Source organism: Equus quagga, chromosome 15 (assembly GCF_021613505.1).
Source record: "Equus quagga isolate Etosha38 chromosome 15, UCLA_HA_Equagga_1.0, whole genome shotgun sequence".
Taxonomy (NCBI): domain Eukaryota; kingdom Metazoa; phylum Chordata; class Mammalia; order Perissodactyla; family Equidae; genus Equus; species Equus quagga.
Window position 1 is genome coordinate 26,268,530 of NC_060281.1, and position 19,600 is coordinate 26,288,129.

Consider the following 19,600-nt stretch of genomic DNA (forward strand, 5'->3'; position numbering starts at 1 on the left):
AGAACCCAGGCACACCTGTGAGGTCCTCAGGGCAGGTACTCATTTCTTCCCATCTCCCTAGATCTGCAACCTCCTTGTGCCAGCAGAGGCTTGACTCAGTAGACACCTTCACCCCAGTGCCAGGCCCCGTGGCCTCCCAAAGCAGAACCACCCAATAGGAACCAGGGGAACAGCTGTTTTGGCTGGACACTTACTGGACACATGACCCCCAGACAATGCAGACTCTCCGCACACAAGATCCCCCCATCTCTTGTGGCCAGGGAGACTTTTTACTATTTTTCCGGTTATCCAGGTGGCACTCAGGAGAACCGGCGAAACAGAGAAATTCAAACTTTCATACGATTGGTTTAATTTTTTTTCAGCAGGAGAAAAAAGAATAAAGTTACAAGATTCTTTTAATATTTTCACAATGTTAAAACTAAAACTGAGCTCTAGGCTATGTGTGTAAGTAAATCTAGAACACAAAAGGGTTAAATAAGATTTTCTCTTTTAAAGATACAAGAATTTAAGCTTTCCTTACATTTAACAAACTTCACAGAACAGATACTGCAGGGGAACAAGCCCTTTCCCCCCACCCCAGCTCTACCATCAGGAAGTGAACATGGGCTGCGAGCCCTGTGTGCCGCCGGGCTCCCCATCGCTGCCACGGCAGCAGCCGATGGGACCTGAGGAGGGCCTGAAGGGCGTGTGGATGGCCTCTTCGAGATCAGAGCTTGGCAGGGGGCCTAGGTGGGGCTGCCTCACTGAGGATGGCCATGCACTGGCCAGAGGGTCGTGGCTTGACAACAGTGGTAAACGCGGGCAGACCTGACCCCTCTGCCCTGGGCTGCCCTAGAGCAAGACACCGGTCTGGGTCCTGAAGCAAGAATTAAGGCTGGAGATTTTGCAGTGGATTCCACTCTGGTTTGGGTGGGGTGGGAGGAAGAGGTTGGGAAGAGCATGATTTCCTATTTCAGTACTTCAGATCAAAAAATATTTGTAGTTGCAGGTGTTTAGCTGTTAATTTGCAGACAGAGCTGAACGTTTGCTGTGGTATGAAAGGGAAAGTTGCTGGGTTAAACTATTCCAGTACCCCATGTGTGGGCAGACTCAAACTGCCCCTGCAGGAGCCTCCGACTCTCACTGACCTGGATGAGACAGGAGCTCTGGGCCTCTCACCCCTGCTCAGGCTTTCAAGGGAATCTTAGTCCTGTTTACTGACTCCACCTCCCCGACTGGTGATGATTTACTTCCTAACACAGGCAAGTAGGCCCATCCTCACCCCTCCCCACCTGGCCTGAGCTACTGCAGCCACTGAACTCCCCTCTGCCCAAGAGAAGAGGCACAGGCTGAGAAATATGCCCTCCCACCCCCACCCGCCAGAGAAAACGCTTCTCTCAGAGCTGGGCCACGGCCACGAACCACTGTTCTAGACAGCTCAAACCCGCAGTCCCTGTGGCATACGCTGCCTGCCCTTACTAAACTGGCTGTGTGGTAGATGTGGACTGGTTATCCTTGGACTAGGAGGCGCACAGACACGGGAGGCGAGACCACGGCACCATCCTTTTGGCCCCTAGAGGGAGAGGGGCTGAGCAGGCTCCTGCTGGAAAGGCAGCAGCTTCCCCAGGTGCTCCCCAGCACTTCTACTGATTCCTGTCAGCTATGAAACGTCTTTTAAAAAACTCCCAATATAGAAATCTAGCTGCAGAGGCCAGTTTGTAGACCCCACCGCAGCTGCTGTGCTGCAATTAGCCTTATTTGATCAACTGCCAGATCCCTGCACTTGGCAAATGGCAAACCAGAGCCAGTGGAGTCGGGGTGTGCCCCGGTGACTTCTCACAACCATGGGTCCTGTGTAGAAAAGGTGGGTCTCCTTCGTGGACTAGTCTTGAGTGGAGCTAATTTTCAAAGTGAGGTTACCGTTTCTCTTCTCGCGTGATGAGAGAGTTTTTTCATAGCAAGTCAGATAAAAAATTTTCATGAGAACCTGCCCCCCACCCCCATTTCCAGCTCTGTGGGAGAGCAAGGCCACCACCCAGCCCAGCCATGTGGCCAATCTCAGCAGCCTCCTGTGGCCCAGGCACGCGTGGCCATCAGGGATCCTGGCTACTGGGACTAAGGATAAGTGAAGAGGTGAAAGGCCGAACATTAACCAGAGTTTCTGGCAAAGCCATGTGCGTCGTGGGAACTTTAACACCAGCTTCTACTCCTCTATTAACTCAGAGTCTCCGTCTGGAACACTTTCCACTTAAGGCTTTTATAAGTTTGACTCCAGCAGTGACAGGTATGTGTTGTTTTAAATCCACTAGCCATGCTCAAAAAAAATATTCTTCATGTTTTAATTTTATACAATGGCTAGCAGGCACCTTAGTAACCAGCCAGAAATCAATTTCAACCACCATCAATCCCTAAACTACAGTACCAGGATGGCTGGCTAAAGAAAGGAAACGGACTGGCTGTAGTCTGACGCGTGCCCAGTACAAGGTGTCTGGCTGACTTTGTCCTAAATAAGGCTAACATTAGTGAACTAAGAACAGCGTCATGTGGTGGCCGTGCCTGGCCTTCAGGAGCACCCCTCCCCGATGCGCTGGCAGGAGCGCCCCACTTTCCGGTCCAGTTTCACCATTTTCATGATGGCTTCCTCTCGGCCGCGGCCCATGTGGTCAAATGTACAGTCATGCTGCTCGGGGAGGCGATGTAACATACAGAACACGTAACCTGCAGTAGCGGGGAGAAGCAGAGAAAACAGACTGTTAAGGTGGCCTCCAAATGCCCAAAGAGCCCAGCTGTCGCTCTGGTCCAGAAGACGGGAAAGGCATCTCAGTGAGTGAACAATGGCCACGGCAGGGGCTCCTGCTGCTGAAGAGAGTTTATTACGATGTCTCCTCACCCTTTAACAAGAGAGCCAGCTCTTCACACTCCAGAGCGCCTCCTCAAATCAGTCTCCAAGGGGCATGACCACTGCCAAGGGCAGCTGCGTCTGCATTCAGTGCTGCTCCTGCCTGGACCCTGAAGGTGAAACCCCAAAGGCGACTGCTGCAGTGAGACACACCCCTTCCCGAGGAAATGAGTGGGCCCTGAGCCCCTTCCCTCTCAGCCACCATGCAGGTGGGAGAGCACAGAGCTGCCAGTTCAGCACTTTCCCTGGCTTCGGCAAACTGTAATATCCACCACAGGACACCTACCATTTCTAGGGGGCAGAGAGGGAACAGAAGTGATTATGGCTTAAATTACATTCTACCTCCAGTACGGCTAGGGTTTGGGGGTGGGGGTGGGGTGGAAGTGATCAAACCCCAACCTACAAGTGAGCAGGGAATCTCAAGGGACACTGGATTATTTCAAGTGCTGGAAAAGGTATTACATATAAACAGAGGAAAAACAGAAATGTTGAGCTCTAGTCACCATCTCAAAGGAGCCTGATGCTTCTAACTCCACCTGGTGGGTAAGACACAGAGGTCCCAACACTCAGGGCTTCCCACTTGCTCTACCCTCCCAGAAGTGGAGGAGGCTGCAGAGCTGGTCCTCTCTTTCTGGAGCAGAGAAGTCCAAGGGAGACACTGGTGAGGCTGGTAGGACAAAGGACTGAGGAGAGGACCACAGAGCAGGCAGATGGTACAGATGAAGCCCCCCTGGTAGGAAACACTGAGAGGAGGCCCTTGGGGAGTCAGCAGAGAGGCTCAGAGGACAAAGGGAACACAGAGCTGCATCAGGATGTGGCCCATTCCCTCTCCCTTTCTGGTCAATTTCTAGGAATGCTAATGGGTGTGTGGATGTGTGTCTGGGGGGCAGACACTGAAGTCCTCTGGGTCTATCTGGCCCCCTCTTTCAGGGAGAGGGGGAAGAAGATCTGGACTGGGAGAAACCTACCAGTGCTAGCTGGCTCCCTGCCACCAACTCATCACATCAGTTGTATCTGGCCACACCTCCAGGCCCCACGGACCTAGACCAGGTCCACAGGACCAACCTGTAAGTGAATCTGAATCCTTTCTTAAACCTCCTTTCCTTGTGCACCTGGCACAGGCGTCTCACAGTAGCCCTGCCAGGGCAATGCTCTCTTTACTCATTCTCCAAGCAAATGGCCTCTCTTCTCAGAGATTTCTTTCTTTTTAGCCTAGATCGCAGCGGCCAAGGTGAATGGACAGCCACTCCTTGCAAACTGTCATTCATCCATCTCCCACATCCTCAATCTCTTTTCATTTCAGAGATGAGGTGTGGAGGCAGTCATTTTAGACTAGCAGAAGTTGAAGGAAGGTCTAAGTAGCCAGGATAGACAGCAGTTTCAACAGACTTAACTTTTAAGATTAAGTTCACCCAGAGAATACTCCTCAGCTGACACGCACAGCCCTGCTGTGATGCCTTGCGCTCATGCTGTGTATGGGCACGTGCACATGGCTCAGGGACCTCAGTGACCAGGCTGAGCCTGGACCATCCATTGTGTGAGAAAACACATTATTAACTGCTTCCCAGAGAGAGCAGGGCAATATGCTTGACTCTAAATTGGGATTGGGTTTAAGGAAAAGAACAGAGATGAAATTTTTGTCTCCTGAGAAGCCGAGCTCCCACTTGGTCAAAAAGCAAAGTTAAGATTAATGAGCTCATGTGTTATATTTACTGATAAATTCATTACTCGAAGATATTGGATACCAGTTGTCTTTCTCCTAAAGGATTTCACAGCAGAAGCGTGGATGGCCTCAGTATGCATCCTCCATCTAACAAACACAATCATCTTTTTGGAGCCAAGTCCACCTGGTGTGGGAGAACCTGCTGCCAAATGGGGGCCTGGGGTGGGGCACCTGAAGTATGGTGGCAGGAAGTGTCCATAGACATTTTTGTCACCAAGTCCTGACATATTTCCATACCCTCAGCATCCATAATAAGGGCAGGAAGACCCCTGCTGCCCCTTCCCTTCCCTTCCTCCAGGATATTGGGATGATGCAAGATAAGGTCCCAGGGGTTCTTCTCTCCTTCTGATGAATGGAACTGGCTGAATAAAAGTAGCAGGAAATGGATTACCCCTGAAATTAACTCAGCCTTGGCTCAACCTAATACCTCATTAGTCAAAGGCAGACTGGGATGGAGGAGAGCGGTCCCAGCCTTATCCTCATTACGCCCCCCACAATTTTGCTCAGCTTGCCTTCTGCCAGCTGGTGGACAGCCAATCCAGTGGATTGAGAGCCCTAGGCTCTCTCTGGAAAAGGACACAGAGCGTGACAACCACAGACACTCCCCAATATCCTCTCTACCCACCCAAGGATTCTCCACCCAGCCAAAAACACATGCCTTCTCCACCCAAGTTCTGTGTACCTCTGTTAGACACACCTTGACACTTGGCTTTCATTTTTGAAAGGTGAGAGCCGCTGAACAGCAGCTAAATTTTGGGAGTGGTGCTGATATCAATTAGTATATATGGCATTGTAATTCACTGGGGGAAAGTCTGGGGGAAATTTTGGAAGGCTAACTTCCCAAATTGCTGCACTGAGGTTATTAGATAGCATAAATTAAGCTCAATCCTTCTCCTGTCAGGATCACGCATCAAGAGGAAGTTACATGCTGGAACCGTCCCAATTGGCTAAATGCATTTCAGTGTCAGTAGTCAGTAGTGGGCTGCTCTGGATATGGGGGGTGGGGGAGGGTAGGAATGACTGATAGGTGGGACAAATCTTTATCCTCTTCTCTTGGTACCTGCAGATATGTTTCCAGAAACCATCGCCAGTGTCATGAGCTTTCAATTACTCTCTTACTGAATTCTGGAGACCAAACTGGGGATGGAGAGAGAGGAGTTCAGGCTGGGGGAAGGTGATTGTTCTTAATTTCAGTTATGAACAGTTTTAAAGCACAAGGGAACTTACAGCCTCCATTTTGGCTAGGCCATCCTCCACGTGCCATTTATTAGAAACCAGTCAGGGCCTTTCCAGAGAAGGTCAAACAAGGCAGTGTCCGGAAGGAAGGAAAGCACCAAGGAGACGGACTGATCAGCTGAGCCGCAACACGGGCTTGCGTGTTATCACCCTGGGTATTATGCAAGTCTTTTTTTCCTGATTTTAAAAGTTATATATAAAAGTCAAATTCACTCTCTCATTCACATACATACAATCCATAAACACACTCTCCTTATGGCCCCACAGTTCAGCATCCTGTAGTTTTAAAAACAATTTCAGTATACGTTTGCTTACAAAAGCTGTATACCAGTGCTTTGGAGGAATAAGTAGGGATAGGGGTAGGTGAGTATGATTAAAAGGATGTTGACCCCCCAAAGAGAGGAAAACACCCACAGCAAAAGTTTTTGAAAGTATGATCTGTCTGCTAAATGTGATTTAACCTCAGCCCTTCCCCTGCTATGTCACATGACTAGCTGTCCTACTCCTTGGAGCCCGGGATTACTGGCTTTCCATGAAATACTGGCCTAGGAGGAAGCCGCAGAGCTCCTGAGTTGATTTCAGTAAATCTACACAAATGCTCAAGACCTTGTGTGGGCATTTCCTTGCTTGCTGGCATTGAAGAGCAATTTGGGATGAGCCCTTGATTAAAAAGGGAGGGTGAAGAGGCAGCTCTCAAAGCGCTTTGTTCCATGGCCCACCCTTTCATGCCCCTCTCCGCCTGCCACCACCTGGCTTCTGACATGCCAGCCCGGGCATGGGAAGAGGAGAGGAGGCACTAGTGAGGAGGCCTGACCACCACACGTGATACCAATCAGCCCCTTGCCCACTGGGCTGGAAAGTCTCCAGTGGATCTCCAGCAGCTACAACCTGAGTTCGAAAAACTCTTCTTCAACTAAGTAGGCAGCATCAGGAGGGGAGGAAGAGGATGCCTGGCCAGACAGCCACAGTGGCTGAACCACGCAGGACTCCTCCAGGGCCCTGCCCAAGCCTGTGGCTGTGGACAGCAAGAGATGGGAGGAGCTTCCCTGACTCTGTCACTATCAGAGACATAAGATTACTATAGCATAAGGCAAAAAAAGACAACTCAAGACCTAGCCAACCCTCCGTCCTGAAAGAAGCCCCCATGAATGGGAGACGCAGAAGGCAGCATTCAGGTCACTCACATGGAATAGAGAGGCCTGGGGGGATGCTTCTGGGAGGACAGGCATTTCGACGGATGCCACTCATGGGTATAAATGAGCACATCTAGCCTAGGACCTCTTGAGGTAGACCCGGGGCCTGTGGTCCGAATGAGCCACATGCCACACAGACCTGAAGATGCCTTAATACCTAACGGTCCTAAAACACATTCCCAGTAGAAAACGAAAGGAGATTCATTCTTCCAAACTCATAAAGGTCTGACATGCAGGTTTCTAAAAATGTTCATTTGGTGGAAACCATACTTCTGCCCTGACCCTTCAGCTTTTAAAGCTAACATCTGAAAGTCATACAACTCATTTAGATGCCCTCACCCACAGCTAAACCTCACCTCTGCTTACACAAGGAGGGAGGGCAGGTATTTTGAGACTAAACACACATGATCAAGGACAATATGCACAAATGCCATCATTAGGCAAAGATGACATAGCCAACACCTTGTTCTATGTGCTATGAAAGTTGCAACAATATTTCCTGTTTCACTCACTCATTTACAAAAACCTCTGAATATCACTACCCAAGAGGAACACTCCGCGGCCTCACCCAGGGCCTGAGGAGACAGGGCTTGGGTTCTCCACCTCAGTAGCGCTAGCGGGAAGGGCCCTGCGGGCAGCTGAAGCAGATAACTGGCCTCATCTGCTAGTTCCCTTCCCTACACTGCTCCCTGCACCCACAGGCCACGGGGAATGGCTACTGTATTAGGGTTTGGGGAAGATGGGCAGAGGAGGAGCTGGACGGCCAAGGGCGGGAGCCCACCTCACACATGGCAGGGAGTGCAGCCTTTACCCTGGGCTGAGGCTCCGGGCCCCCCAGCCCAGCACTTCCTCCAAACTGTAAGAATAAAGCAGGTGTTGGAACTGTCTATTTCCATGGAATTTCCTAAGAGAGACAAAGAAAGCAATGACAAAATTCACATTCAAAGTCTGAGCCCATGACATTTTTACTCAATTCCTGCCAGACAGAAATGTTGCTTCTCGGCTTTATCTTGGAGTAAAAGGCACCACTGAAAGTTGGCAAAACTGGGCAGCTCCAGATACTTCTGGACTTTAATTAAACATTTGTTTTCTTGCAGATTCTCCCACTTGGAGGCTCCCCTAAAGTGGTCGTTTTAGTAAAGCCACAGACCAGGGCCTCAGCTCCAGCTGCTCAAGTGTTTATACCTCACTTTCAAGAAATGTTTTACATTTTCTTGCTCATTTGAATTTCAAATTGTCAAAGGTTCAAACAGAACCTAAAAATACTGACAAGCCTTAGGGAACGAGGCACTGTAAAATGATCTGCTGGCACGCAGCCCGAGGCAGTAGCATGTGTGTACGTGCTGCCTGTGCACAGACACATCTGACCTGGTGCGCCTGCCCACCGGCCCTCCCAGCCTGTGCTGGCTGCAGCCTGGCGATGAGACCCAGGAAGGTGTGTCTAGTTAGCAGAAAAATCAGAGACTGTTCCTACAAATGCACATGGGCTCCAGCAAACCACCTATTCAAGACCTCCCTATCCAAAGAACTTGAAATCAATGATCCAAAGAGACACATGCACCGCTATGTTCACTGCAGCACTATTCACAATAGCCAAGATGTGGAAGCAATCCAAGTGCCCATCTATAGTTAAAAGGATAAAAAAGATGTGGGATATATATACACACGATGGAATACTACTCAGCCATAAAAAAGACAAAATTGTCCCATTTGCACCAACATGGATGGATGCTGAGGATATGATGTTAAGTGAAATAAGCCAGATAGAGAAAGACAAATACTGCACGATTTCACTCATATGTGGGAGATAACAAGTACATGGCTAAAAAGAACAGATTAGTGGTTACCAGAGGGGAAGCAGGTTGGGGAGGTGGGAGATAAAGGGGTACACATGTATGGTGATGGATAAAAATTGGACTACTGAGGGTGAGCACGATGAAGTGTATTCAGGAATTGATAAACAATAATGTACACCCAAAATTACACAATGTTATATACCATTATAATCCCAATAAAATTACTTGGAAAGAAAAAAAAAACCTCCCAAAGCTTCCCTCAGAAACTTAGGTAAAGGACCGTCCAAATCTCAACTCATCAGTAAGTACCACTTGCTATCCAAAGTGTCTATTTTTAAAAAAGAACAATAAATATGCTCGACCCGTGTGTCTTGAAAGGACCAGACAAACTCGTTGGAAAAAAGAATCAGATTTTTCCAGCAAGGCAGAAGTTTCTTAAAGCTCAGGACAGCTAACTGACCTCATAGTTCATTTGTAAGTACATGTTGGGAACAGCAGGTGGCTACAGGAAAGCTTGTTGGAAAGCATTAGCCATGTATACTCCCACCAGCAGCAATCCCTGGATTACACCACATCCACTGACCCAATGCCCAAGGCAGAATTTGTAGCACAGAAACATACCAAAGGATCTTAATGCATTTTATTTCATTAGGCCATGGTACAGGCAAAGCAGCTGCAGGTGTTTTAGGAATGGAATGTGTCTGTTTTACATTCTCCTCCATCTGTGACTTTGCACGGCAGAGGGAAAAGCATCAGACTCCAAGAAACAGAACTGGATTCCACTCACTGAGGTGGCTGACACAGTGCTCGGCTGGGCTGGGCTGGGCTCGGGGAGAGAACAGGCAGATGGACAGAAGCCCAGGGCAGTGGAACCAAAGCCACAGTCAATCACGAGGCTGAGCATCAGTCTGTCTGTTTTTCAAAGGGAAGGAGAACTTGCAATTTAGAAGAGCCACTCTACTCAACAATTTAATAAAAACCACTAAAACATCCTGAGATAATTCTAAAACAGAAGCAATCATCTGTTTTTCCCTAAATCAATTAAAATATCAGTTAGATACAAGCTAAATGTTAGAACAAAACGCAGTGTGATAGAAGGCACAGACACAGGAGTCCTGTGCAACGAACTCTAAGGTAGGCGTGTGCACGCGGCACACAGCTCTAAGAGAGCCATCAGCAGCAAAGGGAAATGAAACTGCGTCACAGTCCAGCTTAATGAAGCTCCTGAGAGTTTGTAGACACGTCATTTTAAAGGTATAAACAATTTACCACTCTTGGTCTCCTTTATAGGTGTCTCTCCAGACAGCCCCATTCTTGCAAAAAACTCTAATGACCTCTTTCCTCTCATCTGTGGGGAATGTTTGCCCTGTTCCAGTAATGTCGCCTCCTATCACCGGACTCGGCAGCCTCACTTCACCTGACATTCAGAAACAGTCTTCCCACCTTCATTCTTGTCTCCACTTAGGAAAAACCTATTCCTATTTTTGCTACCATGGGTAGGAGGTGGGGGTGGGCTGGGACTTGGTGGGGGGGGGGGGGGGAGTGCCTACACCATGAAGGATCCTGTGCCATCAACTGACTTGTGAGAAGCCTCCTCCGAGCAAGCCCTTTAACCTGCCAGCGCACGAGAAGGGGGCTGGCTGCAAGCTCACATTATGATAGGCTGCCTTCTCTAGAGATGGACATATATTTAAAAACCAAGAGAAAATGGCTCAATGCAGTTTTTGCCACAGGAATGATGACTTGCTCTTTCAAACAATCTTTCATTTCGGTAGCTGAAAGCAAGCAGAATTAGTCTCTTGGTACCTGGGACAGTTTTTAGGATCTGAAAAACCCTAGAAGGTGCCTGCACTCCTGGCTTCCTCTCCGTTCCCCATGCCCCCTCCAGCCTCTCTAGGAGCCTCTGAAGAATAGTGAGGTACTAGCAGGAAAACTTCTGTTTTTTGGGTGACCTTATCTTCCTCTCAGCAGGTTCCTGATCTGTTTGGCCTCCTCTTTTAGCATTTCCTTGTCCTTTAAAATTTTATCTTCTCAAACAGAGAAGTCTCCTAGAAAAACAGCTCCAAAGCTGCAGTGGGGGCAAGATATGGGGCTGCACCCATCCCACCCAAGAGCTGCAAGGGCCCCGCTTGGGCCCATGAGGGCAACTCAGTCACCAGGCTCCTAGCTCATGGCTCGCCAGGGAACTGTGGCCTGTTCATCCATCTCTAAAGGCTGCACTGGCAAGAGCTAGTTCATCCAAGTCACAGAATGTCCAAGTGGCAATGCCTTCATGGGCTATCAGACTATAAATGCCATGTGTCTCTCTCCAAAACAACACATGGAAAAGGAAGGGACATTTTCCCTATCTTTCTCTGCTGGCCTTTCATCCACATGCTGGGGTTGTAGGGGAGTGCAAAGACAACAGACTGGAGCTTGGAGAGACCCACGGCTTAGTCCCAGCCCTGCTGCTATGGCAAGTCCCTTAACAGGTGAATCTCAAGGGCTCTTTCTGGATAATCTAATGAGGAGCTTGTGTTTTGGACCCCAAGTACTGGATTCGAGTTGCAGCTGCACTGCTTTGACAGTTGTGTGGCAGTGGGTAAGCCATTTAACCTTTCAGAGCCTCACTGTGTCACCTTACAAAATCGGGTTGTTATGGGCACTAAAGCAGCTGGTGCATGTGAAGCCCCCAGCACTGGCCCCAGGAAGGTTGGCTGTTACTGGGACGGCTCTTTCAGCTCTTGTCATCTCTTGCACCTTACACAGTACAACTAACACACTTGGCTTCAAGGCTGGGAGCCCCTCCTCCCCTGCTCCCTCCTCCCCTAGGAACACAGCTCTCTTTCTGCTCCTCCCTCTTTTGCCTCACAGTCTCGACTCTGGCTCCCTTCTCCCTTGAGAAAGTGCTACTGACAAAGGAAAATAAATGTGGAAATCTTCTTCCAAACATGTGATGCAGAAGTTTCCTCTGTCCCTCTCCAGAAGCCTCTTTATACAGACTATAAATGCATGGTAAGTGACAAGCTCAGTAAAGATTTCTGTTGACGATATGCAAATTTCAGAGAAACCTGATTTAAATATATGAAGACTACACAAGGCAGCCTGGAAAGCACTCAGTGGTTAGGGACACCATGAAAGGGACACGGAAACTTTCCAAGGACAGCAGAGAGCAGCTTCTCTGCTCCTGTGGGGGCTCCTCCACAGGTATGGTTGAGAATTCTGCAAGCTTCTCATAAGCAGAGGCAGAGCCTGCGCGTTTCCAAGTTTGGTCACGTACTGACCGTGTGTCGGAAGAGCGCCATGTCTGCTTCCCTGAGACTGTCTGGGAGCTGCAGTGAAAGGATGAACGAGAGAAAGGAATGCGCTGTAGACACTCTGCAAACAATCTGTTTTTGCCCAAACTCTGCCAGCATCACGTGCACTTTTGTTTTATGTGCTTCTTTTAAGAATGAAAAGTCTCTCTGCATGCTTGTTTTCACCATGATAACTCAAAAAGGTCATTCTGAGGAGCTCAAGAGTGTAAGCATACTTCTCTCTATATTCACAAAATTTTAGCATTAAAGTCACAAGTCCTACAACATCTGCTGTTCACTGTTACGTTCGGGGTGGTGGGGGGGGAGGATGCCTGCAGGGCCAGAGAAGCTGGCTTCTTGATTCTGCATGTTTAAAGTTAGTTTTTTCAAACCTATCTCCCCTGGAGAGAAAGAGGCTTATTCAGTGGTAGAATGTCTCAGCCACAGACAAGAATTCAAATCTGAAGTCAGAGTATGGACTATATATAGTTTAAACCCCCACCAAATGGACAGCCCTCTCCAAGATTCTCGAGACTTCCTGCCTGCATGGGCAGGATGTGCTGACCTCATAGTCCAGCTCCAGTCACTTGGGGAGTGGATGGAGAGGGGGCTCAGATACGAGGATTTCACCAATGGTTACAGTCTGGTATAAAAACACACCATGAATGGACCCTGAACCTTGTTAAATCCAAGGGCCCTTTTCAGTTGTCACTGACACCTCTGGAACAGCCCACACTCCCCCAGGCCTCTGTGACATACTCCTTGTTTTCCTTCTCTGGTAGCTCATAATCTACTGTCCTTTAAATATCAGAATTATTTACAGCTGGACCCTCTTTTTGTCTCACCCTACACTCTCTCTCTCAAGGCTTAAAATTCTAACTATATGCTAACACCTCTGAAATTTCTCTCTGTGCCCCAGACCTCTCTTTGGAGCTCCAGGTCTTTGTATCCAATCATCTACTTGGCATCTTGGAGATCTCAAATTTAAGATGTCCAAAATGGAACATTTTCTACTTCCCCACAAACCTGCTCCTCCTTCAGTGTGTCCCATTCTAAGAGAATGGGACCACCATGCAGCCAGTGGCTCATGACACAAACCTGGAGTCATCACTGGCATCTTCTTCATTCTTCACATTCAATTACCAAGTCCTATCTCCCAAAATCAAATCCATTCTCTTCTTTCCATCTCTACTGCCACCACCTAGTCAAAACCACCAGTATCTCTTGCCAAGGCTCCTCTAGGTGGCTGCCCACATCAAATCCATCCTCCTCACAGCAGCCAAAATGATTCCATACATCCCACTCCTATCTGGGACAATTGCGCTATTTTAGTGAAACCCTTTAGTGGTTTCCCATGAATTACAATAAGCTCCACCGTCTTAGCATGCTCTCGGCCCTGCTGCCTCTTTTGCTCCCCTTGTGCCATGCACCCCCTTGTACTCTATGTTCTAGACATACTGACCTCCAACTAAATTCTTGCTCCTTCAGGCCTCAATTTCAATGGCTCTTCCTCAGGAAGACCTTCCTAGACCCTCAGACTACTCTAGGAACCCATTATATGTTTTCATGGTGTCTTGGACTTCTTCAATCACTAGTCATGATTATAATTTCAGGGTCATTTGTGTTATTTTTCATTTAACTTGTTTCCCTGACTAGATATCATGAAACCAAGGACCATGCTTCTGTAATTTGTTACATATCCCCTATGCCTAGAAGAGTGCTTGGTTCATGCAAAATATTTGGAATGAGTGAATGAATGAGAGGTTAGCTACAAACAGACTGTGTTCTCTGAACCTCAGGAGACAAGCAAAGGTCAAGAGCTCAAGTGGTCAAATTCAATATCCTCAACCTAACCTCCTGGCATCATTTGTCTACTTTTCCCTTTCTTGAAGTACTTTCCTCTCATCTTCTGTGACGCCACACTCCTAATTTTCTTCCCACTTTACTGGCTGCTGTTCCTTGGAATCAGTTACTGACTTCCCTTCTGAAAACTCCCATAGAACCCAGTCCTCCTGCATTTTCTCCTTCTTCATCCTCTCCTTTAAGTAGCCTCATCCAAACCCAAGGCTTTAAGAATAATCTAAATATTGATACTTCTTAAATTTATATTTCCATCCACAAATTCTTCCCCTAAACTCCAAACTCCTATATTCAACTGCCTACTTGACATACACTTCCAACTACATTGGCTAATAGGAATCTCAACTGTAACATATTCAGAACAGAACTCTAATCCTCTTGACTTCTGCATCAGCTCATCTCCTTACCTTCCCTCCTCAATGGCACCATATCCACCTAGTTGCTCAAGCCAAACCCAGGCCTCATTCTTGAGTCCTCTCTTTCCCCTACTCCTCATATCAACTTTATCAGCAGTCTTCTTGGATTTACCTCTAAATGATGTCCTGGATCGACCCTGCTTCTCTCCATCTCAAGCAAAGAGCCTGTTGCAGGAATGAGCTCAGCATGCTGATGGAGCAGAAAGAAGGCCAGCAGAGCTGGATGCAATGAGGCCAAGCCTCCACCATAGCTTGCTACAGCCCACAAACAGTTGCCCTGCTTCTGCCTTTGCTGCCCTCCAAGGCTTCTCCTTCACAGCAGTTAGAGGGATACCTTTTTTTGGGGGGGGATGGGGGACCAGAGATGTACTTGTTTTACATTTGGTAATTAACTCTTCTTTAAACAGGTAATACATGAATATAATAAAAATCCAATTTGTATAAAATAATATTCAGCAAAAAGTCAGTCCCCCATTCCATTCTCTGTTACCCTCCCTAGAGGCAAAGCAACCATGACTACCAGTCTTACGTATTCTTGAGAGGCTATGCATACACAGCACTTATGTGTACATGTATCTCCCAGAGGGATATTTTAAAAATGTACACCAGATCATGTCATTCCTTTTCTTAAAACCCTTCAATGCTTTCCCACTACTTGTAGACTAAAATTCTAACCCCTCACAAAGCCCTACGAGCCCCCGCCTGCCTCTCCGCTCTCCTCAGCACTGTACTCCAACCACACTGGCCACCTTTCTGGTCCTCAGACATGCCAAATTTGTTCCCGCCTCCAGGGCCCTTGTTCTGTCTAGGACACTTTTCTCCTAGCTCTCTGAAGGGCTGGCTCTCCCAGCTTTCATGTCTCAGCTCAGCTTTCACCACCTCCCAGACCAACGCCTCCCATCCCTGTTTGTAGCCCCCTCTTTGCTCTCCTCATTCTCTGCCATTCTATCACATCATGGCACTTAGTCCTATCAGAAACTATCTTGTTTATCTGTCCCTTGTTTACTACATCTCTCTCCCAAAGAATAAAAGTATCATGTGGTCAGGGACTTTGTCAGTTTTATTCCCTGCTGTTCCTCTGGAACTCAACAAAGATTAGTAAGAAGACTGAACTAATAAATAATTTGAGCCAACATATGACTCCATTAAAAACAGAAGAAAATTACTTCTAGCAATAAAAGAATATAAAATGCTAGTGACTGTGCTGCTCACCCCACTCCTGGAGAGGACCAGCACCACCACAGTCTACTTCCAATTATCCAGGTGAACAGGGGTACGGCAAGCACAGTCTAAAAACCATTACTGTCTGACTTTGAGTATATTCCATTTTTTTGCAGTAGCAGGTTTACTTTCCTAATTATGCCTTTCTATTGCCATTATTAATATGAGCCTGTATTCGCTGAGTTCACTCTGAGAGGCAACCCAGAAATGTCCAAGATGGCATTAGATGCTCTTCTGGAACTAAAACTGCTGTAACTTGTGATCACAAATGAGCTGAGTACAGATAATGAAGAAGTGAACATAATCACACAGGTTCCCACTGACCTTCATTCCCTACTCTACCCTGGTATTTCAGTCTATTACTCTGGATTCTGTGGAAAATTCATCCTAGGGTAGCAGTTCAGTTCAAGGGAAGAGCAATTTAATTGATGCAGGAGTATTAACACAAACCTGGCCCTTTAATTTGTAAATGTGAACCTGTTCCCCTTCCCAGGTGAATCTGTAACACTCAGTGCACAGCCTTAGAGAGCACATGTCATCCTGTGTATTAATCACAAGGACACACAAACTCCATTGTGTGCTGACTCACAGCTTCCATCTCCTGGGGGCTACTGGGCTGACACGGTTCAAGCAGAAGCATGTGTGAGTGTGTGGACAGCAGTGGCCTGCTGCTGCACAGGTATCTTTACAATCCAGTGAGGAAGAGGCCTGCTCAGCTCCTCAAGGCACAAACCGGCTGCGGCTAGACTAAGCCTCCTTCTTGACCAGGAAATGTCTTCAACGGCAGTAACCACTGCCTTCCACCTCCCACCCTGCAGCCCAAGAACAACTCATCTCCTACATCAGAAGCAATACCTTGACAGATACTTAACAGACAATTTTGGCCAGAGGACAGCATCTAACACGTGCATGGTACATTTTCCCCGAGCTCCCCTGCAGCCCCAGAGCACTTTGCTGGAGGACTCACTGGAATAAACGAGGCAGGCCTGGCTGGCTGCTGTGGAAGAGAGCCATCGGGCGGAGTTCCCCACAGGTTAGTGTCATCTGTCTCCCAGTAATCCACCCAGGCACAGTACAACAGTTGGGGAGGCCCTGTGATCATATACAGAGAGGTATCCCAGGCATTGTGTTGGGGTAGAGAATAAATTAGATAGTCCGGGTGGCTCTATCTCTCAACTCCACAGGTGACAACAGAGAAAGCAAACATCCTTCAAATCCCAGGAGGGAAATAAGGAGTGGCACCCTCCTGAGCTCACACCACCCCTTGAGTAAATGTCGGTGGACTTTCCACACCCCACATCTCCATTTCTGCTCTCCTCCCACTTCCTTACATTTCTAATCCTTCTTACTTTGTTTCCTTCCTCTTTCTCTCCAACATCTCCCCCCCGGACCTTTTCTTTTTTGTTTCTCAAGATGCCTCAGTAGCTATGGTTGCCTTAACTCCTGATCTGACAGTAGGGGGTGTTTTCTGGACTGCAGGCTCAAAGGCAGGCCAAATTTGGTGACGCTGGTGAATATCCACACCAAGCAGTGTGTACGCATGCACCTCTCATCTGTCTGCAAAGTCCACAGAAGATGCCTTCATTTCCTACTGCGTTATGCCTTACCCTAAATAGGAATGAGAATAACATCTGTACAAACAAGGAGATGTGGAAAGGTGAGCAATTTCCTAGAGAAGCTAGCTGATCCAATTATTTTAGGCACTTCTTCAATGAATTATAGGGCTGACTCATCCAGCTATTTTAGTTTTTGGCCTCTGAACTTTACTGCAATATTTCATGATCAGTCTTGACTACCCAAATCTGCAGTGTGAGAGCTCCTCTTCCCACTAGCTAGGAGGCCATCATCTCTCCACACTTATTCTCTGCCTATCTAGCACTTGTTTCTTTTGAGTCTCTGGGTCTCATGACCTTCGTGGTCCTGTCCCAGGGACCCAGGTCCCTAGCAGCATGACTTTGAATCTCAGAGACTGAACAGTTCTAGCATCCCAGTTCTATTAACATCATGCACTGTGTGAGAGCCAACCACCCATGGACACTGTGCATGGGGCTCTGGTTAGTGGGCAGATGTACTGAGCTCTAAGGCAGCCTTCTCCCTATCTGCCTTCCAAAAGATGGCGATCCACCCCAAATGCAAGTTCTGTTTTTGTAACACTGGTGACAACGTCACCCAACACTGTAGAGCTTGTGTTGTTATTTGTCACAGTCTTATTCAGGCTCACTGCTGGCAACAAGATAGCAAAACTTCAAGTGGCGAGGCTTTTCTTGGAGTCTGCATCTCCAGGGCCCAAGACGTGAGGAGTAAGGGCTATCATGTGATCTTATCAGAACCTTGTTCTGCTTAGGTAAAAGCACTTCCAGAAGCAGAAACAAACTTCATTGATATTGATCTCTTCAGAGGAAAGGTGCTATAGAAATCTCATCTAATAAATAAAGGATTCAGGCTCCAGTGTTAGGCTGTCAGTCCAGCAAGGGAAAGAAGCTATCAGGCTCAAGGAATCAAAAGTATTTATTGGTCATCTGTGCACTATTTACAGAGCTCTATTCTAGGGGTTAGGTGGAGAAGAAGAAAAAAAAAGAAGTCACTAGTTCCTGCCTTTAAAGACAGCTAGAGGTGCAGAGAGAGGAAAACAGCTGAAGGACACAGGTAGCAAAGCAAGAAATCAACTGCAAATAAAATCAATACAATCCCACTATGTGTAATAAATCGGGGGCACTGAGGAGAGGTCAACCGCATAAGGTATCCTGGAGGAGGTAAGTTTTCAAGGAAAATGAGGACATGAATTAGCACTCAGGAGAAAATGGAATGTCCACGTCAATAAGAATTAAGTGCCACTGTGTCTCATATTACCCAGGCAGGGCGAAACAAAAAAGTAGCAATGCTGTGGACTCTGTCCTCCAGAAGCATCTTGTGTAGATGGAGGGACAAGTGGCACGGGGAACACAAGTGAAAACAGTGCAGTGGGATGAATAATTAACACTATCTCAAGTGGTTCTCCCAGGGTAGGCTGCATAAATTTTTACCACTCAATGTTCAATGAAAAGCATCTCTGAAATGAGGAAGGGCTTAAGGACTGGGCTAAAAACACAGACAACTCATGCTATAGTCATCTCCTCACTGTTAAGGGCACCCCATGAGCCAGTCTGGGGACATGAAAAAGTGGTGGGATTCTGGAACCTCAACAGACCTGGGCTCAAAGGCCAGGTGCTCCCTGAGTACTTCTGAGTTACTTAACTTTAAAGCTTGAGTTTTTCACTTCGGTAAAAATGGAGTACTGTTAGTCCAACGATGCTTTTATAATGGTCAAATGATATAACACTGGTGTTGACATCCAGTATACAACAGATGCTCAATAAAGCTGTTCTTATCCCTTTACCCAGAGGATCACAACTTGATGGTATGGGGTTCACTCATTCATTCAAATGTTTACTAGGCATCACTGCACACCAGGTCCTGCAGGAGGGGCTGAGAGGCGCCAAAGAACATGATATGGTCCCTGCCCTCCAGTGCTTACGGTCTGGGAGGATGGACAAACATGTAGACAGACAATTTCAATATGTTCTGAGAAGTATAGCAACAGCGGCCAACCATGGACTCCACAGAAGAGAAGACTTTTGAGCAATCTCAGAAGGAGATTAGCAGGCTACAGGTTTTTTTTAAAAAAAGACACCCGGATTTTGTGAAGGCCTCTGATGAGGAAAACCGTGGAAACAAACACTGAGCCCAGCCTGGCATTCCTGTACCTCACCCTGTCCTTGATGTCCCCATACAGTTCTTCAATCCCTGTGAATGGACCTGCTACCAGAAGAACTAGAGTGTTGGAAAGTCAAAGCCACTGCATCCAAATATCTAAGGAGGAGGCTTGCAGGAGAGAAAGACAGTTTGTGATAAGTTGCTCTGGAGGGCAGAGTGAGGAGGAACAAGGACATGTTACAGAAGGAGGCTAGTTTTAGTTCAATGAAGGAAGTGCCTAGTCAGTCTAAGCTGCATGACAACAAGACA

At 47.5% G+C, this 19,600-nt stretch overlaps 1 protein-coding gene across 1 annotated transcript in view; it reads right to left on the reverse strand.

The window, feature by feature from the left end:
* Positions 1–329: 329 nt before the first annotated feature.
* ZFAND3 (zinc finger AN1-type containing 3) overlaps positions 330–19,600 on the reverse strand; it is a 309,393-nt gene continuing 290,122 nt past the window's right edge. Inside the window, exon 6 of the mRNA XM_046640155.1 lies at positions 330–2,697. Coding sequence (XP_046496111.1) covers positions 2,543–2,697 — 155 coding nt within the window. The 3' untranslated portion in view covers positions 330–2,542. The remainder of the gene's footprint in view (positions 2,698–19,600) is intronic.